At 45.3% G+C, this 27,612-nt stretch overlaps 1 protein-coding gene across 2 annotated transcripts in view; it reads right to left on the reverse strand.

Annotated features, from left to right (window-relative positions):
• ATP10A (ATPase phospholipid transporting 10A (putative)) overlaps positions 1-27,612 on the reverse strand; it is a 454,793-nt gene that overhangs the window by 362,335 nt on the left and 64,846 nt on the right. For both annotated transcript variants that reach the window (XM_082245265.1, XM_082245266.1), the window contains exon 2: positions 10,529-10,733. In XM_082245265.1, the coding sequence (XP_082101391.1) occupies positions 10,529-10,733 (205 nt within the window). The remainder of the gene's footprint in view (positions 1-10,528; positions 10,734-27,612) is intronic.

The raw sequence follows: 27,612 nt of genomic DNA on the forward strand, positions 1-27,612 counted from the left end.
TGACCTCCATCTTTTTATCTATTGGATCTTTCAGTTGGCCCATATCTTCGATGGAAAGGTCCGATCTTTTTGACACTTTGGCCAAAGAGGCATCCAGCTTTGGGCATTTAATTGAGGTGACTTGGTTTTCCTCTAATGGAAACTGTCTTTAGTGCCTTAGGGAAGAAGAGTTTATTTTCGAGGTTCTTCCATTCTTTGTCTAGGATACTTCTGATTGCCTGATGTACAGGGAATGTTTTACGTTTTTCTTCTTGAAGCCCCCTGTAAAGCCTGTCCCTGATGGAGTCTGTGGGTAGTGCTTCAGGGATGTCTTCAGTTATATAAATTGCTTGTACCAATTATTCCGTTTCCTCTGCCGGGAAGAGGTGTTTAGAAGTTTTCTGGGGTTCCATCATTCCCGGGTCGTCGGAATCAGAGCTGCTTTTATATAGCAGTTCCCCCTCTTCGGATTCCGAGTCAGAGTCTGAAGCGCTTGGTTGGGGTACCGGTTTGGGTTTCCCCTTAGGTTTAGGGGTTTTGCCCCGTGATGAAGTGGCGGGCTGGTCCTCCCCTTGCATGGCGTTGATCATTGATTGCAGAGACAGCAATGTGGATGTCATTTCTTTTTTAAACCCCATGAAGTCCTTTGCTAATGGCTTCGTTTCTTCATCAACAATTTTTTTTAATGCATTTGCTGCATAAAAGTTTGTCGCTTACCGCCAGAAGCTTCGTACCACACGTGCGGCAATATTTCCTCTTTTTTGGTTTATCCATTGCCTCCGTCTGTTCCTGACTTTTGGTTCGTGTACAAAAAAAAAAAAAAGTTTGCAAGGATCGCAAGAGTACAGGCGAAAAAAAAAACTTAAGGAAGAAGAAGAGCAGGTGGGAGGGGGGAGAGGGAGAGCGCGCACGAGAGAGACAACAATGTGGGAGTAAGCGGTTTGGCCTTTCCATTATGACCCCCCGAACCCCAATTATTACAGTCTGTCCCTTTCTCACTTACCGAGTGAGAGCTGAGGCTAGGCTCCGCAGCCTGGTACGGTCCTCCACCATTGTGCAGTCTGGAGGGGTTCACTGCAGGAGCTGCTGCACTGTAAACCACTGCTGTGTTGTCTGGGCCCCTTTTTGTATTTAAAATTTGCACCAAAATTGTGTTTTGGGCCCACCCCGTTGAAGTAAGGGCGTCCCCCTATTCGTGTAATTTATTTTGCCCTTATCCAAGATGGCCGCTGGGTCACTTCCTGTGCCGGCGCCAGCTTGATGTCACATCCGCTCCCGACGGCCCTGTTTTGAACAGAAGCCGTGGGAGCAGGGGACTCGGCTGCAGCGCTGTGCGGAGAGATGGAGCCAGGACCTGCTGCTGCCACCATCTCCCGCATGAGCCCGCCCAGAGGCTGAAGAAGTGGCAACAGCACTGGGGGAGACCACCTGGAGTCCCAGTGAGTACTTCATTGCTGTACTCCCATCCCCCATCCCCCACTTAGCCTAAAGCGGGATGGGAAGTATTAAGGAAACCCCTCTTTGGAAACCCCCCTGTGTTCCCCCACTGGAGTGACTTCTGTCCTGCAGGGGAGGGTGTTGTGGGTTTCCAGGCTGTCCCCCTTTGCCCTGGTACCTGAGACTGACGGCCTCGCCAGTCATAATTCAGGGGGGCGCAGGGGGTACCCAGGGACGCCTGCCCTGGGTAATAAGAACCTGTTTCCAGGCCTAAAAAAAAAAAAAAAACACAAACTGGGGAGTTATCCCATGGTGCCGTGTTTGCAGGACGCAGGAAACACAACTGAAGGGGCAGCCTAGGGCGGCCTGTTTTAAACTTGTGTGCTTGTGTTTCCTGCAGGAGGTGGAGCCCATCTCTCATGTGACCGTCCTAGAGGATGACTGGGGAAAATTCTCTTAAAAGACAGAATTCAACATCAAATGGGTTGTATTGTAATTTATTCTTTTATTTCTGTCTTGGTCACTCGATTTTTTTCATACAAATACTATACTAATTACACAAAAATCTTTCATTCTGTTGTGTTAAGAACATTTTTTGTGCTTGTCCCTTTGGATATTTTCGCATGAACTGTCGCGATCAGTTCTCTAAAGCGGTGTACTAATGAATAGACTATCGGACGGCTCCAAATAAGGTTTTTTATCATCCGATATTATCAATGTGTGTACTAGATATTAGGCTGGTCATAGATCATGTAATATTCTTTCCTTGGAATTCCCACCCTAGAGATGCCCTTAAAGAAAAAAAAAAAAAAAAAAAAAAAAAAAACACTACACAAACTATTGGATATGCAGCCCACATGCACAAGTACCTTTCATTAGTATACAGTGGGGAAAATGAATTTATCCCCTGCAGATTTTGTAAGTTTGCCCACTTACAAAGAAATGAAGGGTATATTTTTTATTATAGGTTTATTTTAAATGATAGAGAAAGAAAATCAACCAAACCCCCCCCCCCCCCCCCCCCAGGAAAAAAAAAAAAAAAAAAAACACAAATGCTATAAAATTGAACAAAATTATAAAAAAACGCAACACTTTTCTTTTAGCCCCCATTTTTCATGAGCTGAACTCAAAGATCTAGGACTTTTTCTATGTACACAAAAGGCCTATTTCTCTCATATATTGTTCACAAATCTGTCTAAATCTGTGTTAGTGAGCACTTCTCCTTTGACGAGATAATCCATCTACCTCACAGGTGTGGCATATCAAGATGCTGATTAGACAGCATGATTATTGCACAGGTGTGCCTTAGGCTGGCCACCAAAAAAGGCCACTGTAAAATGTGCAGTTTTATCACACAGCACAATGCCACAGATGTCACAGCACAATGCCACAGATGTCACAAGTGGGAGCGTTCAATTGGCATGCTGACTGCAGGAATGTCCACCAGAGCTGTTGCCCGTGAATTAAATGTTCATTTCTCTACCATAAGCCGTCTCCAAAGGAGTTTCACAGAATTTGGCAGTACATCCAACCGGCCTCACAACCACAGACCACAAGTAACCACACTAGCCCAGGACCTCAACATCCAGCATCTTCACCTCCAAGATCCTGTGAGACCAGCCACCCAGACAGCTGCTGCAAGAATCGGTTTGCATAACCAAAGAATTTCTGCACAAACTGTCAGAAACCGTCTCAGGGAAGCTCATCTGCATGCTGGTTGTCCTCATCAGGGTCTCGACCTGACTGCAGTTCGTCCTCGTAACCAGCTTGAGTGGGCAAATGCTCACATTCAATGGTGTCTGGCACTTGAGAGGTGGTGTTCTCTTCATTGATGAATCCCGGTTTTCACAGGGCAGATAGCAGACAGCGTGTATGGCGTTGTGTGGGTGAGCGGTTTGCTGATGTCAATGTTGTGGATCGAGCGGCCCATGGTGGCGGTGGGATTATGGTATGGGCAGGCGTATGTTATGGACAATGAACACAGGTGCATTTTATGGATGTCATTTTGAACGCACATTTATACCGTGAAGAGATCCTGAGGCCAATTGTTGTGCCATTCATCCACGACCATCACCTCATGTTACAGCTTGATAATGCACAGCCCCATGTTGCAAGGATCTGTACACAATTCCTGGAAGCTAGTTCTTGCATGGTCAGCATACTCACTGGACATGTCACCTATTGAGCATATTTGGGATGCTCCGGATTGGCGTATACGACAGCTTGCTCCAGGTCCTGCCAATATCCAGCAACTTCTCACAGCCGTTGAGGTGTGGACCAACATTCCACAGGCCATGAGCAACAATCAGATCTTCTCTAAATCCCTAAGGTTTCTTGGCCGTCGCTTGGTAACTCAAAGTTTCAGCTCCCCTTAATACATTGTTATAGGATTAAGGTCTGGAGACTGGCTAGGCCACTCCATGACCTTAATGTGCTTCTTCTTGAGCGACTCCTTTGTTGCCTTGGCGGTATGTTTTGGGTCATTGTCATGCCAGAAGATCCATCAATGACCCATTTTCAGTGTTCTGGCTGCGGGAAGAAGGGTCTCATCCAAGATTTTACTATACATGGGATTGATCCATTGGCCCCTCAACGTGGCAGTGTCGGCCTGTACCTTTAGCAGTGAAGCAGCCCCAAAGCATCATGTTTCCACCTCTGTGCTTGACTGTAGGGATGTGATCTTCGGGTCAAAGTCAGCATTTTTCTTCCTCCAAACACGGCGAGTCGAGTTAATGCCAAAGAGCTCAATTTTGTACTCCTCTGACCACGGCACTTTCTCCCAATCCTTCTCTGAATCATTTAGCTGTTCATTCACATGACTGTACATGTGCCTTCTGAAGGAGGGTGGCTCGCCATATTTGGCTTTTTACCGCAGGCAGCTACAGTTACACAGGAAAGTAGGTGTAATTTTCTTCCACAATAAAGAGTCCATTCACACCACCACACAGTGCAGAAAAGTTTGTCTCGTGCGCGTTTCCTGCACCACACGTGAACGTAGTGCCCTTGTGAGATGTGTGCAGGTGTCATTGATGGTTAATGGCACTCCAAAACGTATCTTGCAATCACAAATTGTTTGCGACCACCAAACTGCACATTCATGCAGTACTATGCGGTTTTGTGCGATCTGAAAAATAGCGCCTGCACAAATTTTTGCATAGTTCTGTGTATTTGGCAGCCCATTCAAATGAATAGCCTGTCAAAATGGGAATGCGAGGAACCACATTGTTAATAGGCCCCAAGTCTCCCCACCAACTGACATATGCTGCTATCTGCTCTTCTCCAGGAACCCCCAACAGCACTCCATTTTTCCTGTTTATCTACACATAACATAACGACTGCACGGTCACTGGTTTCCAAATAGTAGAGAGGAGGTCGGGCACAACCGGTCACTGCTTGCAAGAAGGAGCTCTCTTAACCTTTATGAGCAGCGGTCATTACAATAGGTGCTCTAAGCATTACCAGGAGAAGTTTTAAATAAGCCATCACTATGCTTCCCCTCCAGGCCACCAGTAGCTAGTCCAGTCCATCGCAGTGGTTCTAGTGCAGCCACAAAAGATCCTATTCATCTGGGAGGAAGGGACTATATAGGGCAAAGAAGGGCAGTACAAAGGACACCAGGACAAGGCTTCAAATTTGGTACCCTACGCAAGACACCAAGGTTGTGAGGAAGAGTTTTTTCAATTATGAAGGCAACTGCAATTTGCCAGACTATGCCTTTAACTACCAGGTAGGTTTAGAGGCTGGAAATCTGAGAGAAATTTATCTAAACTGAAGCAGTCAGAACCTAGACCAGATGTGCATGGCCATCAATGCACTTCTAGGCTTCAATTTTCAACTATACTCCCCTTCAGTCCAGCATTCCAGCATCCCAGAGCTCCTACTGGTTGCTGACATTTTCAGGCACCCGTCTTCCGGGTATTGATCAACAGATGCTTTTATTGGCTGGGCCAAGATAACATTACTCCCACGCATGCACAGGAGTTTAGTCAGCTCGGCATTTCAGAATTGGTACGATGAGCTGCATGTGTACAGCTCACTGTACAGGGGTGGGCAGGAAGGAATTTAACTTTAATGCAGAAATGTATTCAGCAGCAGTCATCACAAATAATCACTGGCTTTGCAGAGACACAAGAATTGTTGCAGCTGCCAGCGACCTGTCTTTATAGTAAACGGGGCCAGCGGCAGCAGGAGTCTTCGATTCCTGCCACAAATACTAAATATGAATTAGGAGCTACCCCTTAGGTGCCATAATCCTAGTAATATACAAAGAAAAGAGAAAATGAATGGTACAACAAAACGTTGTCCAAGCATCTATTGGCGGACTTTATGGGCACATACTGAGTGAACACACTTATTGATTTAAAAGAATTACTTTAATAATTAAGAAAATTTTAAAAGAAAACAAAGAGCACTATGCAAATGTTGACATATATATAGTTTCTTATACATTCAAAGTTGATATGCAAGCATTCTTGGCAATGGGTGAGGATTGTGGTTGTTATACCAATCTGATATAGTCAACGCGTTTCGCATTTGCGCTTCATCAGGACCTCAGATGATGAGATAACCTCTTAATAAAACAGAAGCATATCATACATTATTAATTTATACATATATACATATATATACATATATATATATATACACACAAAAATGCATACATTTGCAATCGTATTAACATACATAGATGTTTATTACATATGCATGTATGTCGCCATGTGGCTATGAGGGCAATAGAAAAGCGGATAAACCCACCTCCTCAAGTTGCAGTGCACGATACCGTTCGACCGGGGGCTGAGCTCAATGGCAGAGCACCTCAGACCACGACCACCTGAATTGGTAGATTATCAAGTAACATTTATATTGTTTTCTTTATTGTTTTTTAATTATTTTTAGAATATTTTTAGAAGAATTAATTTTGACATTTATTATAGAATATTCTATAACACAATGATAATTACCTTGAACTATATTTGATGGATATGGGAACAGGTAGGACGGCTGGATAGAAAATGATATGTGGATCGCTTGAGCGTCTTACACCTGAATGTAAACAGTATGTTGGTATTTATATTGTAATAAGATTCCTCAATTATATTATAGTATGTGCCTCCCTTTCTCAGAGCATATAAATGAGCATTTTGAGCGCCGTTCTGTGATATAGATATATCACACCAAAGTAGGAAATAAAATACGAGAGGGCAGAAGAGGGAGGTAGAAGGGAAGGGAATGAGGGGGAGAAGGGGGGGGGGGAGGGAGGGACAAGAGGGGGGGGGGATAAGTGAAGAGAAAGTGGGGTAAAAGGAAAGAGGAATAAAGGATAGAAATGGAAGAAAGGGTGGGATGGGGAGGAGAGTGAGATGGGGAAGGGGGGAGCAGAGACAAATGGTTGGTGTGCATATATATATAATCACAGGTATACGATGTAATTTGGGTATATATTTTCTAGTATTTTATCTCTGTATACCTCAGAGAGGCAGAGGGAAGGGTGTCAGTACAGGTCCAAAAATTCAATTTATATCGGGTAACATAATCCCCCAAGAGGCCCCACCCACTCTATTTCAGGGGGGGGGGGGAAAGAGGGGGTTTTTTCTATCTATATATACTTACAAATGACTTGTATTCTTATACATCAGACATAAAGATGTCTCTGTTATAGATAGTCTCTGATATCTTGTTATTCTAAGGAATTGGATAGACCCTCATCCAGCTGGTAGTAGTAAAACAGATCGATTTGTGCTAAGGATGGAAGGTAAACATATATTCTGTTGGTATTAACTATGCTAGTAAGTAGTACAAATCATATTCAGGTATGCAGTATATTCTGGCTCTCTTTCTCACAGAGGGTCGGTGTACTCACATGCTGCTACGTCCACATTCATATTCCAGCCGCCTCATCTTGCTCCCTGGTGGTCTGTGGTCTAAATAGGGTCAGCACACCGGCTGCTAATCAGCACAGGTGTTCAACATCGGCCGCGGCGCACCGGATGTGCGTCATCGGTCGTCGCCGGATATGACGTTCAATGGAACGTGTCTCATGTCGGAGGTAAAGGGGAGCCAATGGAGGCGCAGGGTGCTCACCAACGACCCGGAAGGGGTGGGTCATCGCCGCCCTGTCGCCTCCAGGAGGCCCTCCCCACTTCCGATATGGTGCTGAACTGTACCCAGAGGAGGTACCTTACACCGCTAAGCAGATGGATATTCCCGTGATCAAAGCTATCACGGCCAAATAGCGACAACTTTTTATGCAATACAGTGTATAAACAGTTATGTTTAAACAATTAAACCATTTTCATTTTTGTTTCTGCCATCTAGAGATATTCTTTCGTTTTTTTATCATTAATTATTTTGTATAAGGATTCTTATGACAGTTTATTTGTTGTACCACCATTTGTATTTTTTTATATAGAATAGTTAAAATGGTGATGAGTAGGACCGCTCATCTTATGAGCGTTTTTGGCGGACATCTATTACATCCTGGTTAGGTTATTATGCCTATATTGTGTGCAGTGGAGTGGGTTATGACGACCCTAAAGAGAGGAGTATTCGATTTAAAGAGATATTGGAGAGATTACTTAAGTGTTAGATCTTATATCCACTATTACAATTTTCACTACGTAACTGCGGATCGCAGTTATAGGCATAATAAGGCATAATAACCTAACCAGGATGTATTAGATGTCCGCCAAAAACGCTCATAAGATGAGCGGTCCTACTCATCACCATTTTAACTATTATATATAAAAAAATACAAATGGTGGTACAACAAATAAACTGTCATAAGAATCCTTATACAAAATAATTAATGATAAAAAAACGAAAGAATATCTCTAGATGGCAGAAACAAAAATGAAAATGGTTTAATTGTTTAAACATAACTGTTTATACACTGTATTGCATAAAAAGTTGTGTCGCTATTTGGCCGTGATAGCTTTGATCACGGGAATATCCATCTGCTTAGCGGTGTAAGGTACCTCCTCTGGGTACAGTTCAGCACCATATCGGAAGTGGGGAGGGCCTCCTGGAGGCGACAGGGCGGCGATGACCCACCCCTTCCGGGTCGTTGGTGAGCACCCTGCGCCTCCATTGGCTCCCCTTTACCTCCGACATGAGACACGTTCCATTGAACGTCATATCCGGCGACGACCGATGACGCACATCCGGTGCGCCGCGGCCGATGTCGAACACCTGTGCTGATTAGCAGCCGGTGTGCTGACCCTATTTAGACCACAGACCACCAGGGAGCAAGATGAGGCGGCTGGAATATGAATGTGGACGTAGCAGCATGTGAGTACACCGACCCTTTGTGAGAAAGAGAGCCAGAATATACTGCATACCTGAATATGATTTGTACTACTTACTAGCATAGTTAATACCAACAGAATATATGTTTACCTTCCATCCTTAGCACAAATCGATCTGTTTTACTACTACCAGCTGGATGAGGGTCTATCCAATTCCTTAGAATAACAAGATATCAGAGACTATCTATAACAGAGACATCTTTATGTCTGATGTATAAGAATACAAGTCATTTGTAAGTATATATAGATAGAAAAAACCCCCTCTTTCCCCCCCCCCCCTGAAATAGAGTGGGTGGGGCCTCTTGGGGGATTATGTTACCCGATATAAATTGAATTTTTGGACCTGTACTGACACCCTTCCCTCTGCCTCTCTGAGGTATACAGAGATAAAATACTAGAAAATATATACCCAAATTACATCGTATACCTGTGATTATATATATATGCACACCAACCATTTGTCTCTGCTCCCCCCTTCCCCATCTCACTCTCCTCCCCATCCCACCCTTTCTTCCATTTCTATCCTTTATTCCTCTCTTTCCTTTTACCCCACTTTCTCTTCACTTATCCCCCACCCCCCCCCCCTCTTGTCCCTCCCTCCCCCCCCCCCTTCTCCCCCTCATTCCCTTCCCTTCTACCTCCCTCTTCTGCCCTCTCGTATTTTATTTCCTACTTTGGTGTGATATATCTATATCACAGAACGGCGCTCAAAATGCTCATTTATATGCTCTGAGAAAGGGAGGCACATAATATAATATAATTGAGGAATCTTATTACAATATAAATACCAACATACTGTTTACATTCAGGTGTAAGACGCTCAAGCGATCCACATATCATTTTCTATCCAGCCGTCCTACCTGTTCCCATATCCATCAAATATAGTTCAAAGTAATTATCATTGTGTTATAGAATATTCTATAATAAATGTCAAAATTAATTCTTCTAAAAATAATTAAAAAACAATAAAGAAAACAATATAAATGTTACTTGATAATCTACCAATTCAGGTGGTCGTGGTCTGAGGTGCTCTGCCATTGAGCTCAGCCCCCGGTCGAACGGTATCGTGCACTGCAACTTGAGGAGGTGGGTTTATCCGCTTTTCTATTGCCCTCATAGCCACATGGCGACATACATGCATATGTAATAAACATCTATGTATGTTAATACGATTGCAAATGTATGCATTTTTGTATATATATATATATATATATATATATATATATATATATATATATATATATATATATATATATATGTATAAATTAATAATGTATGATATGCTTCTGTTTTATTAAGAGGTTATCTCATCATCTGAGGTCCTGATGAAGCGCAAATGCGAAACGCGTTGACTATATCAGATTGGTATAACAACCACAATCCTCACCCATTGCCAAGAATGCTTGCATATCAACTTTGAATGTATAAGAAACTATATATATGTCAACATTTGCATAGTGCTCTTTGTTTTCTTTTAAAATTTTCTTAATTATTAAAGTAATTCTTTTAAATCAATAAGTGTGTTCACTCAGTATGTGCCCATAAAGTCCGCCAATAGATGCTTGGACAATGTTTTGTTGTACCATTCATTTTCTCTTTTCCTGCCACAAATATTTGCAGCGGCCCTAATCGCCTGTGCAGATTTAACCTTAGGCTCAATTCATAAAGCTTTAACAGAAGGCTAAGAACCTTTATTTAGATCACATTGGCCGGAGCTAAAAATAAACTCCCTTTTAAAAATAAGCATTTTTTTTTTTGTGTTAGCATTGTAATTTAAGTCTACTGTCCTCAAAACAGTCTATGCTTACCAGCTCAGAGAATTTCTTCACTACTTGTCTTTGTTTCAGATTGGTTTCACCATCCAAATTGGCAGTTTCTATGTGACAGAGCCCATCAGGGTCACTGGAGGAGAGCAGCAGTATATCAGCAGGGATGATCTCATTGCAGCGTAGCTGGATAAAATCACCAACTTGTACTTCTTTCCAGTATCTTTCAACATATTTTCTCTCACTCCTAAAGAAAAACACAGTAGTACAAAAATTTTAAATCTTCATAAAGAAACTACGGTTTTGTGTCCATTTTATTTAGGAAACATTGCAAACACAATTTTTCATGAAAAGTTCTTGCATTTATTAGTGCATGTCTGCATAAGTCACAGTTAAATACAAGTTTCCAAAGCATAGTGGTTCCCTTCTTTAAAGGCAATGTAAGGTTCCTTTTACACGGGTGTTTTGATCACGTCCATCTGTCACAGTTTTTCAGGTGAGCCTGGATCGGAAGATCCATAAAGCCCAATGAACAGATGGATGTAAAAAACAGACCTATGCCTACCTCCAGGTATAATGTCTGGTTAAAAACAAAACCAAATAAAAAGACCACAGCTCACAGATCCCCTGCTAATCAGAGCACTTTGCTTTGTGTGGAAGAGGCCTTACATGAAACCTAAGTGCTTATACCTGAACACCAGTCACTTAAGAAAGCTTCAACCATCTTAGTGTTCAAAAAACTATGCAACACGTACGTTGCTCTATTTAAAGCAGAATTCCAGGAATTGAGCCACTTTGTAAAAAGTGAAGGCATATAAGTAGAAGGAGCTGTACGACATCTCCTGGGCTTATTACTATTTATATCTGAAAGCTTTATTGATCTGCTGGGAATTACACTTGAGACACTTGGGGTTGTGAGAAGAGAAAGGTATGGCTCTGCTGCCCATTCACAGAAGCCTTTGTGTTTACATAACGAAGGATTCTGTGATTGGGCAGAAGGAGCAAGTATAGCAGCTACATTAGCACACACTAGAAGAAGGAGCTGAGACTAAAGCATCTAGAGTCGGAGCTCTGGAAGTTATCTTGCTAGAGCAAAATAATCCATTCAAATGTAAATTAAAAGAAAAAAGGTCCACGAGCTGCAATACACTTTTTTACTATGCACAGTATGCCTGCACTTTTCCAAAGTTGCTGAATTCCTGGAGTTCAGCTTTAGACCTCGTACATAGCATGTACAGAGACGTGAGTTTTTCTGCATGCACAAGGGCATGAAGAAAAAACTGGATTTTTTGTTACTCACCGTAAAATCCCCTTCTCCGAGTTCATTGACAGACACAGCTGCTTCTTTATCCATGACAAGACAGGGTTTTATAGCCCCACCTACAAGAACTCTAGGCAGAAAAAAAAAAAAAAAAAAGAAGAAGAAGAGGACTCGGAAACCTCCTATGGGCAGTTCTCTCTGGGCATAAAACCCCCTCTGCTATAGGCCTCCAGTCAGCCACAATCAGTGTCAAATGATAATTTCCACAGAGGGGAAGGTGCTGTGTCCATCAATGAACTCAAAGGGATTTTACTGTGAGTAACAAAAAAAATCCAATTTTTTCTTACGTTCTTTGATGGACAAAGCTGCTTCTTTATCCATGACAAAACAGAGATGTCCCAAAGCATTCCTACGACGGCAGGTGGGCAAACCAATGAATAGAGAGACAAAATTTAAAGCCAAAAATGGCAACACTCCCCTGAGTGGAGTGACTGAGAATTCTAAACAACCACCTGCAATACCTCGGGGCCAAAACTAGCATCCGAAGACGCAAACCCAGCAACTTTTTTTTTTTTTTTACAGTTTGTAAAGTGTGAAAGTGAGAAAGAACAATGTCCTCCAAGTAAAAATCCGACACCCCTTTGGCACAAAGCACCACCCTTGTCCTCATGCAAAATCGGAGGAGGCGGCTTACAGAACAAAGCCGCCAACTCTGACAACCTCCAAAGTGATCACGACTAGAAAGGCACCTTTTTGGAAAGCATTACAAGGGGAATATCCTAGATTTTCTCACAGGCAGGCTACTGCAGAGCCAAAACCACCAAAATTTAAGGCCCACGTTGGCAACAAAGAATGCACAGAGGGCACCACGATGAACCCCCTGAATAAAAAAAAGTGTGGCCAAAAAGTGTGTGGCCAAAGGATGCTGAAGAAAACAGCCAGAGCAGAGACTTGATCCCCGATAGGGCTCAAAGAAAAGCTTCTGATCTATGCCACATTGCAGCAAGGCCAACACCCGAGCCACCAAGAAGGAGCGAGGATGGAAGGTAGATTTCAGAGCCTTCATCAGAGGTGGGATTGCTGAAGCAGACAACGCCGTCCTTCAGAACATGGCATTCAACAGCCACCCCATTAGAGCCAGCGACAGTAAAGCAGGGTGGAACAATGGCCCCTGGGACAGCAGGCCCTCTGAAAGAGGCATCCGCCAGGGGGCATTGCCACCAACCCCACCTTGGTTGGAGGATAAGGCTAGTCTGGAGCCACCAGGATGACCAGGAATCCTTTTGGCCTGCATCCTGGATTGGGCAAATTCCATCGGTCTTAGAGACGGTGACCAATTGAAATAAAATCCCCTTAGCCACTCAGGCACCAGAACCACCACTCCACAAAGGAGCCATTCTGCACAGCCCTGTACAGAGCCAGCAGACGGCCTAGCGAGAGCCGTAGATTAGAGTTAAAAAAAAAACTGGCGGAAAGAAAAGTATCATCCTACTCTGTAGCCTGAGAGAATGATTTTGTGAACCCACCGGATGGAACTGAGGGAAGGCCACGGGCCCAGATATTGGAAAAGGCGACACTCCACCCAGGTAGGGACGGGGGCAAACCTTTAATGCAGCCGAGGATTTATATGCGGACTTAAAGGGCTTCTGTGCCAAGGGTGCCTGGCGCAACCCACGGGAGTCCTGAAAGGTTTAGAGCCCTTCCAGTTCCTTCCTGGACACCCATAGGAGTCTTGAGAAGATCATCCAGCGTAACCCTAAACCTTTTTTTTTTTTTCCAAGTCGGATCCAACGATCAACATTTTTAGCCAAAGGGACCCGCCGCAAACTCCGAAACGGAAAATTCAGAAAGAAAATAGCGACAGCGTCAAGGCACACATCACAACGATACTCCAGCCCCCCGGACCACAACTTCCGCAGATGCTTGAGGCATCTGGCTGTTGATCTAGGCTTGCAGCAAAACCTTGGTCCATTCGGTCAGCATCTGAGACACCACGGCTAATAAAGGCTGGAGCGCGGAGAGAGAGGGGGAGGAGAGAGAGGGGGAGGAGAGAGAGGGGGAGGAGAGAGAGGGGGAGGAGAGAGAGGGGGAGGAGAGAGAGGGGGAGGAGAGAGAGGGGGAGGAGAGAGAGGGGGAGGAGAGAGAGGGGGAGGAGAGAGAGGGGGAGGAAGAGAGAGGGGGAGGAAGAGAGAGGGGGGGAGAGAGAGAGGGGGGGGAGAGAGAGAGGGGGGGAGAGAGAGAGGGGGGGAGAGAGAGAGGGGGGGAGAGAGAGAGGGGGGGGGAGAGAGAGGGGGGGGGGAGAGAGAGAGGGGGGGGGAGAGAGAGAGGGGGGTGGAGAGAGAGGGGGGGGGAGAGAGAGGGGGGGAGAGAGAGGGGGGGAGAGAGAGGGGGGGGGAGAGAGAGGGGGGGGAGAGAGGGGGGGGGAGAGAGAGGGGGAGGAGAGAGAGAGGGGGGGGGAGAGAGAGGGGGAGGAGAGAGAGAGGGGGAGGAGAGAGAGGGGGAGGAGAGAGAGGGGGAGGAGAGAGAGGGGGAGGAGAGAGAGGGGGAGGAGAGAGAGGGGGAGGAGAGAGAGGGGAGGAGAGAGAGGGGGAGGAGAGAGAGGGGGAGGAGAGAGAGGGGGAGGAGAGAGAGGGGGAGATTCCTCCACCAGGATAACAGTGGCCGTATTGAGCCAGGCAATAGGTGGATCCACACAAGCGTAGTCATCCACTTCAGAAAAGCCTCCTCGAAAGGATAGCGTACAGAGAAGCACTTAGGAAGTACAAAAAGGCGCTTTGGACAATCCAAGGCTTGATACAATTTTTGTCTAAATATGTGGAATAAGGCGAAAAACGTTAGCAGCCCGAGCTGGCTTGTGCGTACCAAGGGGATAGGCATCACAGCAGACTTTCCTGCGGAATCCTCCTCAATTTTAAGCATCTTCCGCGCGGCAACGAGCACCTTCTCCTGTGCAGCGACAGAGGTGGGAGGACCCATCAGAGGAATCTGGGGATGCGTCATCTTGATCCGCAGCAATGCAGAACCGGAAACAGAGCCCGATATGGGCTCAGAGCAGTCCGAGGAAGTCGACAAGGGGTGCTGGTGGGGGGGGGGGGGGGAAGAGTGCTCTAGAGACCCTAGAGGGACCACACAGCCCAATGTACACTGCGGCAACCAGGGACCCCCAAGCTGCCCAGCAGAAAGAGAACCCCCAGAAGGGACTTACCATTGAACCACCAGAAGCAGAAAGGTCACCCACATGTGCGCCATGAATTTTAGGGACAGCCCTCACACCCTCTGACCCTCAGGAGGGACAAGGCTGCCTTCACAGGCTACAGGAAAAAGGCCACTCAGTACCTCCCCCAGCCAGCTCACATAGCTTGTACAGCCAGCCATTCGGTCCACAACAAAATAGCCACCGATCATGGCCAGCAGAGAACAAAAGCAGTCATGTCTTGTCATGGATAAAGAAACAGCAGCTGTGTCCATCAATGAACGCAAGAGAAAATGGGAATTTTTTACCTACCGTAAAATCCATTTCTCTGAGTCCACCGACTGACGTAGCTGCTGCTTTAAAATCTTAGATAGAGTAATAAGCCCCTGCCACTGGGTTATTACCCCTGGCCTCACCATTGCATCTTCAGTTTAGTTGCAAGCAGTAAATAACCAAAACCCAACTCTTCAGAGAAGAGAGGGAGCTACATCCATGGGTGGGCTCAGAAAAATGGACTTGACAGTAAGTAAAAAATCCCATTTTCTTTTGTCCACCGATGGATGTAGCTGCTGCTTTAAATCATAGACAGATGGGACATCCAAAAGCAGTAACCACTGAGGGGTGGGGAAAGGACAAACATTAAAGAATGCAATTCCCACAGCTAACATAGCCAACCATATAACATGGAGCCCAACAAGCAACAACTGGAGCTCAATTGTAGCAAAACCATAAAGGAGAAGGAAAAGAAGACTGCTCCTTAAATGGCGGCCTGCAAAACCTTGCGGCCAAAGGACGCATCCGAGGATGCTATTATATCCACTCTGTAAAACTTGGTGAACGTATGTACAGACGACCAAGTGGCCGCCTTGCAAACCTGCATTACTGACGCCTGAAGGCGAAAGCCCAAGAGGCACTCACCACCCGTGTAGAGTGAGCCGTAGAGAATACGCCTTCACCCCCGTCTGTCTGATCCAAGGAAGGAAATGTGTCTTATGTTCTCAAAAGGAGATTTCTGAAGAACCCATAGAACCAAATTATGGTCCCACGGAGGTAACGGAGACCTCCTGGGGGGAGCCAAATGGCGAACCCCCTGAAGAAACATACAAATCCAAGAGCGCGTAGCAAAAAGGGCATTGGAAGTACACAGCCATGGCCGAGATCTGACACTTAAGAGTGCCCAACGCCAAACATTGGTCAACCCCTTTTTGTAGAAAGGTCAGCATCCTGCTGATAGCAAAGGATCTAGGATGCAGCTTCAGTGATTCGCACAAAGCAACGTGCACTTTCCAGGTGCGATGATAAATCTTCCATGAAGTGGACTTCCTAGCCTTAAGTAAAGTAGGGATCACATAAACAGACAGATCCCTGTCCTTTAACACCTTGCTCTCAACAGCCAAGCCGTTAAAGCCAGCGACTGTAAAAGCAAGATGGAAGATCGGACCGCGAGATAGAAGATCTTCCAGCAGAGGAAGTGTCCATGGACCTGCGACCTTCAGCCGAATCACATCCGCGTACCAGGATCTCTGTGGCCAAATCGGGAGCCACCAGAATTACAGGAATCCCCTCCAACTCGACCCTGCGTAGCAGGCGAGATAAAAGTTTCAGAGGAAAAAATGCATAAATTAGCCCGTACTGGCTCCAGGGAGCCACCAGGGCGTCTACTGCGTCGGCCAGAGGACCTCTGGACCAGGCCACAAACTTGAAACTTGCCTGTTTTGTCTGGAGGCGAAAAGGTCCACATCCGGGGTCCCCACTGGAGACACAGCTGGTGGAACCCCTGTGGATGAAGGGACCACTCTCCCTCATCCAGGGCTTGACGACTCAGGTAGTCCGCCTGCCAATTGTATATGCCGGGAAAGTACACGGCGCATAGGGCTGGGACGCAGTCCTCTGCCCAGCGCAGGATCTCGGCTACCTCCAGAGCCACCAGGGCACTCCTGGTGCCCCCCTTGATGATTGACATATGCCACGGGCCTTGACATTGTCGGACTGGACTCAGACAGAACACCCCTTGAGATTGTCAGTCCAGTCGAATAGGCTCAACTTGATCGCTCTCAGTTTCAGAACTGGGAGCTTGGACTCTTCCAACATCCAGGTCCCTTGAACATTCAGGGTGCCCAGCACTCCCCCCCCAACCGGTCAGACAGACATCTGTCGTCACCACCATCCAGAATATTGGAAGGGAGATTTCCCTGGAGAAGATTCAGAGAGCTGAGCGACTAATTCAGGGAGTCCTTGGATCTCCAACTCAAACGAATCAGACTGTCCAGGGATAGAGGATCCTTGTCCCATTTGACAAGGATCTCCTGTTGCAAAAGTCCTTTGTGGACCTAAGCATATGGTACGGCCTCGAAGGATGACACCATCAGGCCCAGCACCTCCATAGATGACCTGAGAGACACCAGGTCGCAAGCCAGCAGCGACAGAATCGCTTCCCTTAACTTCTGTAACTTCACAAGAGGTAGAAATACCTTTGCCAAAGCTGAATCTAGGATCATCCCTAGATACTCCAGTCTGGTTGTTGGAACCAGGGCAGATTTCTGAAGGTTGAGATTCCAACCAAACTGCTTCAGAGTGTGAATGGTCACCTCCAAATCCCGTTCCAATGTCACAGGCAAGTTCACTCAGAGAAGATGATCATCGAGGTACCCCATAAATCGCTATTCCTCACTGTCCTAGCAGAGCCAGGACAGCGGCTAACACCTTGGTGAAGACCCTGGGAGCAGAGGCAAGACCAAACGGTAACTCCACAAATTGAGAATGGTCCGGTGACCATATCGGCCTCAGAATCTGAGGTCTGAGATAAGACAGGCGAGGGCGTTTCTTAGTAAATGCTGCCGCAATAACTTTGTCCATTTTTCTGGACATTTCTTGCATCGCAGACAAAGTCACATCATGAGCATCAGAAGCGGGCCCAAACGATACATCGGGGGGGGGGGGGGGGGGGGTTTGCAGACAAACTTGGGGAATCCATGTTAGACATATGGCCAAACAGTAAGAATGAAAAGGCGCAGACAGGGAAACGGGTAAACACCGCAACCTGCACCGCAAGGGGTTAAACAGAAGCTTCTCCTGAAAACAGGAGCAATGGCCTAAGAGCAATCCGCGCCCAAACGCCAAATATTAACGCCCCTGAGGCTAAGTGAGGTTACCAAGGCACCACAGGTCCCAGCAAGTCCGCCGCTACTGGCGTGCACTACGCCTTTAAGAGACGATCGCGATGCACGCAGCACTACTACGGGGGATAATTCTAAGCCCCCAAAGGCGTCAAATCCCTCTGAAGATGAAAAGGTGAAGGCCAGGGTAAACTCCTCTAGAGTAATTACCACATGGAGAACACAGCAAGGTCCATCAGGAGCATGGAGAAGAGAAGGTAGAAGGAAACGCCCCCGCCCACAAGAGCCAGAAGCTCCTGTGCTGTTTTGTCTCCGGCTCCAGCAAAATGGCCACTGACATTACAGTGATAGGGATACCTAGGGGTGCACCGATCCGATATTAGGATCGGATATCGGCCTCGATACTGCCAAAATAGCTGGATCAGTAAAATTTACAGATCCACGGGCCGATCCGGTTTTGTCGCAGCAGAACCTACCGCGGTGTCTGCTGAATACCGGCTCAGCCGTCACTTGCACGGAGCCGCTACTTTCTGTATAGGTCCGGCACACAGGCGGAGTGATATCAGATGCACTCCGCCTGTAAATGGAGGAGCCATACACAGGTAGCAGTGGCTTTGCTCTGTTCTGCAGTCGCATGTTTTCCGGGTTCAGCCAGACAGACAGTGCCTACAAGCAAATCCCTGCAAGTACCCTTACACTGTATACTGTGTGTATATGGCGGCTTCGTGCCGATGAGCACCTGACCTCTGGCCTAGTGAGGCCTACCCTAGTAACAGGCCTGGGGGCCCTGGCGGGAGTGATCCCAGCGGATAACCCCCCCCCAAGGTAGCGGTATGAGGCGCAACCATGTACCCCCCTGAGGCCCCACCCCCACTGTCAACTACCCGGTATAGCACCTGAGGCGGCTTACATAGGGGACCCCCCACTAAAAGTGTCTCGGGGGTCCGGAGCCCAGGGTAGGAGGGGAAGGTCCCAGGTGACCCCTCATAGTGGAGGAGGGTGGTAGGAGGTATGGGTACCCGAGGGTCCTTTTTACCTATGGGAGGAGCCCACGTCCGCCCCAGGCCCACTAACCAGACGGGGGAACTGTACTTACCGGACCACACTGCTGAGGGTGGGCGTCCATCCTGACAGACTGTCTCTGCACTGCAGTGAGAGCGCTGTCGGCCAAGGGGTAGCTGCGTCGCTGGCATGCCGGGTGTGTGCGTCCCAGTGGGGTGTTTCACCCACAGGCCAGTCCCCGTCCGTGGGACTATAGTCACTATGGAGACCCATCGCGGAGCTACAGTCTCGCTGGCACAAACTGGGAGACTGTAAGGCTCTCATATAGCCAGTCGGAAACCCAGCCGGCATTCCACAGGAACTGGAGTCAGCAGCAACAAAAAACAACAACAACAACAACAACATTAAAAAGGTTCCCTTAAGACATTTAAAAACAGAGCTAGGACAAAGGTCCCAGTAGGGAGCTGTTTGGCCACTCCTAAGACCAGGCAGCTAAAACTGAAGATGCAACAGTGAGGCCATGGGTAATAACCCAGGGACCCAGGCCCCCTGGGCGTGTCAAAGCCTTTGGCTCTACCTGGTCACTCCTAGTGGGAGGGGCTTATTACTCATCCATCTATGATTTAAAGCAGCAGCTATGTCCGGCGGTGGACGAAAGAGAAACAATTGTTTTCTATGTGCCCTGTTCACACCACTCCACTAGTATCACGTGCAAATAAATGTAGAAATAATCCCCCAGCAATGGAACTCTAAAAGACCATCCAATACAATAAAATATCACAAAAAGGAACTTTATTGTAACAAAGCATGCATTAGTGCTGCAACGATGAGGTCGACGTAATCGATTACTTCGACTACAGAAATACGTCGTCGTGCTTGAATGGTGTCGACGCGTCACACTTGACGTCACATGCCGGGCCGCTTTAAGATACGGCCGGCACGCAGCGCCGCTTTAAACATTGCCGGCCGGGCCGCTGCATTGATTGGGGCTCCAGAGTGTCCATCTCTTCTACGTCAGCCGCTGTGAGAGGCATGACGTCCCGGGGCGGCTGCACATCAACTGAGCTGACTCTCTGTGGCTACAGACTGCCGCCAACGCCGATGATCCCTCCCACTGTCCCACACAGACGAGACGTTGCGCGCCACTCCAGCAGCAGCATGTGATCGCAGGTGAGCCTGAGAGGTCTGCACTGGGAGGGGGGGGCTTACTGAGGGGTCTGCACTGGGAGGGGGGGGGCTTACTGAGGGGTCTGCACTGGGAGGGGGGGGGCTTACTGAGGGGTCTGTACTAGGTGGGAAGGCTTACTGAGGGGTCTGTACTAGGTGGGAGGGCTTACTGAGGGGTCTGTACTAGGGGAGGGGGCTTACTGAGGGGTCTGTACTAGGTGGGAGGGCTTACTGAGGGGTCTGTACTAGGGGAGGGGGCTTACTGAGGGTTCTGTACTGAGAGGGGGGCTTACTGAGGGGTCTGTACTGAGAGGGGGGCTTACTGAGGGGTCTGTACTGAGAGGGGACTTACTGGAGGGGTCTGTACTGAGAGGGGGGCTTACTGAGGGGTCTGTACTGAGAGGGGGGCTTACTGAGGGGTCTGTACTGGGAGGGGGGCTTACTGAGGGGTCTGTACTGGGAGGGGGGGCTTACTGAGGGGTCGGTCACTCATCTATTAGTGAGCGACCAGTGGCAATTAACCCCTTTGTGCTGCATTAGTGCAACCAGTGTTAACACGGATACTGGTTGCACTAATGCAGCACAAAGGGGTTAATTAACTATCACTGGTCGGTCACTAATGCATCAGTGACCAGCAGTGACAATACATTAACCCCTCATGCTTCATAATACAAATACCATTGGTAAGCTGCCTCAGCTCTCCCCGCCCCCCCCCCCCCCACTGCCTCAGCGCCCCCCTCGGCAGTACACCCTCCCCCCCTCTGGCTCAGCATCCCTCCTCGGGTGTCCTTCATTCAAAAGAAGCGCCTCTGGCCGGCGGCCCGCCTCCCGGTGATGTCACTACTATGATCTGTGTATGACATACCGGGCGGGAGGGCGGGGCGAGCGGCCGCTAATAGATATAACTATGTGAGCCTTCACTTCCCTGTCAGCGGGACTGTGTGTGAATGAACTGACCTGACACCGGGCGGGGGGGAGCGGCCGCTAATAACTATAACTATGTGAGCCTTCACTTCCGTGTCAGCGAAGATACATGCCTGACAGGGAGGTGAAGCGCTCACATAGTTATATCTATTAGCGGCCGCTCCCCTCCCCCGCGCGCGGTGTCAGGTCAGTTCATTCACACACAGCCCCGCTGACAGGGAAGTGAAGGCTCACATAGTTATATCTATTAGCAGCCGCTCGCCCCACCCTCCCCCGCCTGGTATGTCCCTTCATTCATACACAGATCGTAGTAGTAGGGACGTCATTGAGAGGCGGGCGGCCGGCCAGAGGCGGGACTTTTAAAACCTGCCCTGCGCTGCGCCCTCCTCCTTCCTCACGGCGGCCATATTAATTTTGGCAATGTTAACCCATTATCTGCCGAAAAGAGATCGGCTAATTTTCGGCCAATAATTTCGGTGGCCGAAATTTCGGTGCATCCCTAAAAATAATCGTTAGATTAGTCGACAGACAAAATAATTGTTAGTTGCAGCCCTAGCATGCATAAAAACACACTGAAGCATGCATGAAAACTGATGTAAACTCGTATCTCTGCAAGAGAAATCTGCATGCTTTTCTATCAGTTGTTATGCATGTATGAACAGCTAACAATGTTAAATTTCATTTTCAATCGTGAACGGCATCTCAAATAGTAAAATGATCTCATGGTTACCTCTGAGGACATTACAGTTTAATGAAAAATTCAAGTAAATTATTAAAGTTACAAAAATATATTCTCCATATTTCCAATAATTTTAGCAATGCAACAGAAAAACATGTGTACAACAGTGGTGCCAACTTCCTGAACAGCAGACAAAGTATATACAGCTGTTGAACCTTTCTAGTAATACAAGTTTCACCAAATAAAGTTTCAGTATCGAGGATTACAAGCACCTGTTTCATGTAGCATCCTTGTTTATAAAATAGTTTTTTTTCCCCCACTGTTACTAGCGTTCAATTAAAATTAAAAAAAAATAAGAACGGACATGCCTGGAGGACAGTTTGAGTCGGTTATGTATTCACAAAAAAAACGTATTTCTACACAAAAGCACAGACAAGCACATGACTCTCCTGTTATCGGCCCTCTGTACTACTTTTGACAGCAATCACCACAATTAGGACGGACCATATACTGGTAAAACTTCCTTCGAAAACATTTATTCTAATTTTTAATGGTCAATGTAGACAAATTAATGCTCATTTTTGACTGCATAAGAGGAGAATAATCTGAAGCCTCAGGGCTTGAACATCTGACTTGAACAAAAAAAAAAAAAATCTAACTGTTGTTCTGGTACTTAGGCACGTTAAAAAAAAAAAACACACACACACACACAAACACAATTTTGTACTGTATAGGATTGAAATCGAAGGTTAAAACTTCACTATGTTGAGAGAAAAAAAAAAAAAAAAACAAACACATTCCCCTCTGGTTGGTCTATGTAAGGCAGCTTCCTACCTTTTGTTATTCGGAAGAAATCACTGTGTGTTTGTCTGTGTCTGTGGCAAGTGCATCTAATGGGAGTGGTTTAATTATTATCAATCAGCTGCTGCACCTGCAGGGCTCAGATGAGAAAAACTGCAGGGTCTGCATACCTTTAGATGTGATTTCCTACTGCAAGTATTTCACCAAAAATGACATTCTTGTTGAAGGCAATGTCTGAAATCTGACTTACATCTTAGTGTAGACTTCTGGGAAAATTGATGAGCCAATCACACAAGCAGGGAATTATGTTTCTGGGGGGTGTTCAATATGCCTTCTGCATACAGAACACCTCCAGGCAGCCATATTGCCTTTTACAGAAAATTACAGTGCTGCGGATTTAAAAGCAAAAAAGGTAATTTTTAAAAAAACTTTCAATTACAATATGACCTGAGTCACAACTGTAAATGCTACCATTTCTTTTTTTACCAACAAAAGTGGAGCTACCCTTTACATTTCTATACACTGGTATGGTAGTTGAACAAAAATGAATTAAATCAATGATGGGCTCATTGAATTATCTAGCAGTGTGGCTAGCTTTAGTCTTTATAAAAAGTAATAGGTTTACAGAAGAAACCACAAATATGAAGTTCCTTCATTTGTTTGGAGCAAGCAATGCATGTTGCGGTTTTGTACACTATTATATGCACAATACTGGGCTTGAGTCAATGGCATTAGTTTAGAAATAATCAGAATGCATTGCCAGGTGCATTTGACTTCTTTCTAGCAGGTTTCGCATTCCCATAGATTTTATATCAGAATGGGCAACAGGCTTGAAGCGAAAAATGGACTTAACAGACCCTTAAAAGGAGATGTACAGCCAAAGGAGATGTGACATACCATTACAAAATTACATTTCACTCTAAATCGCAGGCACAAACAAAATATAAAATAATTTGTTTACATGTAAAAACTAAAGTATTTGATTATTTGCTTTTCAAAATTCCAAAACAGGATGCACTAGGTTTTACCCGAATAGGAAGGCAGTAAATGGCAGGCATTCTGTGTATGCTTTTATAGCAATTCCTTCTCTGGTCTATGAATAGTTGAACACAATTAATGTGTAATACTAAAAGTACACAAACTGATGGTCTATGGGTGACCTAAATTGCATTTCATTTTTAGTTTTAGATAAGAGTGGAGAGGGATAAGAACCCCTGTCAGTTTATATTGCTGTTTGCCTCTCACTTTCTGTTTGGCTATAGGAAAGGAAATGAAGGGAAATCCTTTCAATGGGACATAGGTTGAGAAAAGAAATCCGATGGGTTATAAGCCTCTCTGTCTCTATCCAAAAAAAGTTTTGCCTATAGTTCTTTCCTATGGTATAAATACAATTATGAACATGCAACTCTGCATTTATGTATATATCTATACATACATCACAAAATACTCTCTCTTTATAACCTTAGGGAGTAACTATACTTTTGCTGAGAAAAAAAAAAACATTCCCCTCTTGTAAAATCATTACAAGGATTTTAACAAACGTTACAGATTCCTACCTTGTGTTATTGTGAAGAAATGGCTGTTTGTCTGTCCATGTGGAAAGTGAATTAAAGGGGAGTGGTTTCAAAATGATCAATCAGCTACTGCACCTGCAGGGCTCGAATGAGAAAAACTGCAGGGTATGCATCCTTTTAGACGTGATCTCCTATTGGGAGTATATGACCAAAAATTTTTGCTGCAGGGGATGCCTGAAATCTGACTTGTGTGATTGGCTCACAGACTTTACCAGAAGTTTGCACTACAAGCAGGAAATTAGGTTTCTGGTTACATTCTGTGTGCAGAACACCTCCAGGTAGCCATATTGCATTGCATTTTCCAGAAAATTACAGCACTGCAGATTGAAAAGCAAAAGGTAATTTTTTTATAACATTCAATTACAACAGGACTCGAGTCAAATATATACACATACATACATATATATATATATATATATATATATATATATATATATATATATATATATATATACACACACACACACACACATATACACATACATACATATATATATATATATATATATATATATACACACACACACACACACACACACACATATATACACGCTGCAAAACACTTGCATTCTATTTTTATGAACACTTTTTATGTATATTTTAAAAAAGCATACTGCAATACTAGGAGCCAACAGGGCACTGAAAACTGGAAGGAATACCACTATCAACCTAGGAGCCAAGGTGTACCCTTGTAAATAAATCATGTATGAATATAGCAAACTTGCCTAACAGAGGAACAGGAGGGATTTTAGTCATTAAACTATCACTTTATGAACTGACTTGTAGAATTTGGTCAGCAAATACAAAACTGTTCTTTATTTCATGACATGTCACAATGCCAAGACTGAAGAGGGTTAACATATACTGGCATGCCTGTTTCACGATTCCCACCAAGGGAAAAATTACTCATGAGAACACAGGAGAAAAAAAAATAAAAAAATAACTGGCAGAGGTTTTCTGTGCACATTGCCAAATTTGTTTTGAAAGCTCAAAATGAGGCCCAGCACAAAGCAGTGCAAGTCAGAGGGGTTTTCTGAAGCATCTGCAAAGGGCACAGAACACACAAAAGCCTTTCCAGAAATTAGAAAAATATTTATATTTTCATTGGGATGCTGACATACATTGAAATTCTGTTAATATTTGAAAACAATAGGTGGAAAGATTAACAGAACACTGATTTATTTGGCGAGCCTACAGATAAATGTTCTTCAACAATGAATTTAGCCTCCAACTGCTCCTCCCAAATAACAAGTTTTGTTCATACAAAAACGAGATGTTTCTTGCTGCGAGTCACAATGAGGTGAGGTCATTTGATCTGCACAGCTGAACAACATCTGGCCATGGCTTCCCACGATATACAATTCTATACAATTTGACGATTGTTATCACCAAAAAATGTTTCATCATTGATTACGCATTCTAGTCACTAAAACTTATCTTTAGGAGTAAAAAATATGAAATCATGCAGATGCTATAGGAAGGTATGGGCTGCTGTCAAAACAAAAGGACAGCAGAAAGTACCTTCCCCACCCCTCCTTCCTTTAGCCTAGGTTCACCCCTATGCAGGCTGCAGTTGATGCATTCCCCCCCGCCTAACCACCAAAAACGCAAGCATTGCATTTTTTATACATTACTATTGAAGTCTATGGAACCAAAAAAAGCAGGTCGCCATGGCAGCTGGAAATTGCATCCTGACACCTAGGCTTTAGTTAGCCTACTCACTTGTTGGCACTAGGTGTGAGCAATTCGCGATTATTCATTTCCGGGGAGGGGAGCGTGTGCCCTTCCATCTGCGTTCTCACTGGCTCCCTTACATGACATCACCGGAGCGAGTGACAGCGGGGATGGTTCTGGTTTTGGGAGACCAAAACCAACACATCCCTTAGTAAAACAGTACACAGTGCAGTTGCATTCCACAATTTTTCTTTAGATTTACCTTAAACCACTTGCCGACCAGCCGCCTTCGATATATGGTGGCAGGATCCCGCGAATTGCCGTACCTGTACAGCGGTTCACGGGAGCGATCCTGGAGGCGCGCACCAGCGGGGAAGCTGATTCACGGGGCTGACGGTCGCAATTGCCGCTGGGCACCCGTGATCGCTCCCCGTGGAGAGAAAACAGCGGTCTGCTGTTCTAAACACAGCAGACCGTTGTTCTCTCAGGAATCAATACAGAGCTTCTGTGTTCCTCCTAAGCCCACCCCCCCCCCTCACAGTCACAAAACACCCCCTAGGCTTGCCCCTGGGTTAACCCCTTCCCTGCCAATGTCATTACTACAGTAACAGTGCATATTTTTAGCACCGATTGCTGTAGTAATGTCACTGGTACCCCCAAAAGTGTAAAAAATGTCTGTTAAGGGTCCAATCTGTCCGCCACAATGTTGCAGTCCCGCTAAAAATCACTAAATCGTCGCTCTTACTAGTAATAAAGACAAATCTTTCCCCTAGTTTGTAGACACAGTGACATTTGAACAAACCAACCAAAATACACTTATTGGGGGTTTTTTTTTTAACCAAAAATATGTAACCTAATACAAAGTGGCCTCTCCATTTTTTTTTTATTGGGAATGTTGTATAGCAGAAAGCGAAAAAGCATGAATTGTTGCTCTTTGTTTATAGTAGGGATGTAACGATATCAAAATCTCACGGTACGATACAATTTCGATATTGACCTCACGGTACGATATTTATTGCGATATTGTGGAAAAGCTCATGGTATTGTTAAATAGCTCATGATAGTGTTTGTGATGATAATAGCGAAAAAATACCGACATTTATTCTGCTTTTTCCAGTCAACAGGCAATTTATTGTTGTATTTATGGATCCATGACAACATAAAACACTGATCACATAGTGCTTTTAAAGTGCAAGTTGTAGTCAGGATCATCAATATTCTGTATAGTAATATTTGGTTGCATAACTGATTCTTCTGTGCAATGTTCAAGTTAAGAAGCAGCTAGAACAATTGTAAACAAATAGGCAATTCCCTTTAAGTGCAAACAAAGATCAAGTTAAGTCAGGTTTAAATGTGCAAGGCAAATAAAGGCAGCCTTTTAAACTGGTATTTAGGAACATAACTTAAACTTAAATAAAATAGTCAGTCAAAAAGCCTTTAAAAAAAAACACTGACCTATCATTTAGCTTATGTTCACGTTTTTCATCAGAAAGATCAAAATATCTACATTGCAAGAAAAAAAAAAAAAAAAAAAAACAGTAAAAAAAATCCTTTTAACTCTGGTCTATGTAGTGAACAATGATTTGTTCTGCGGGACTGTGTTTATTCCTCTTGCTTTTTGACGGACACCTGTCCTTTTAATATTGTAACCCAACCACGACGATATCGAGACACGACCACGACGATATCGAGACGACCACGACGATACGATATCTTCGATATCGTTACATCCCTA

Source organism: Pelophylax lessonae (assembly GCF_965119305.1).
Source record: "Pelophylax lessonae genome assembly, chromosome: 2".
Classification (NCBI taxonomy): Eukaryota; Metazoa; Chordata; class Amphibia; order Anura; family Ranidae; genus Pelophylax; species Pelophylax lessonae.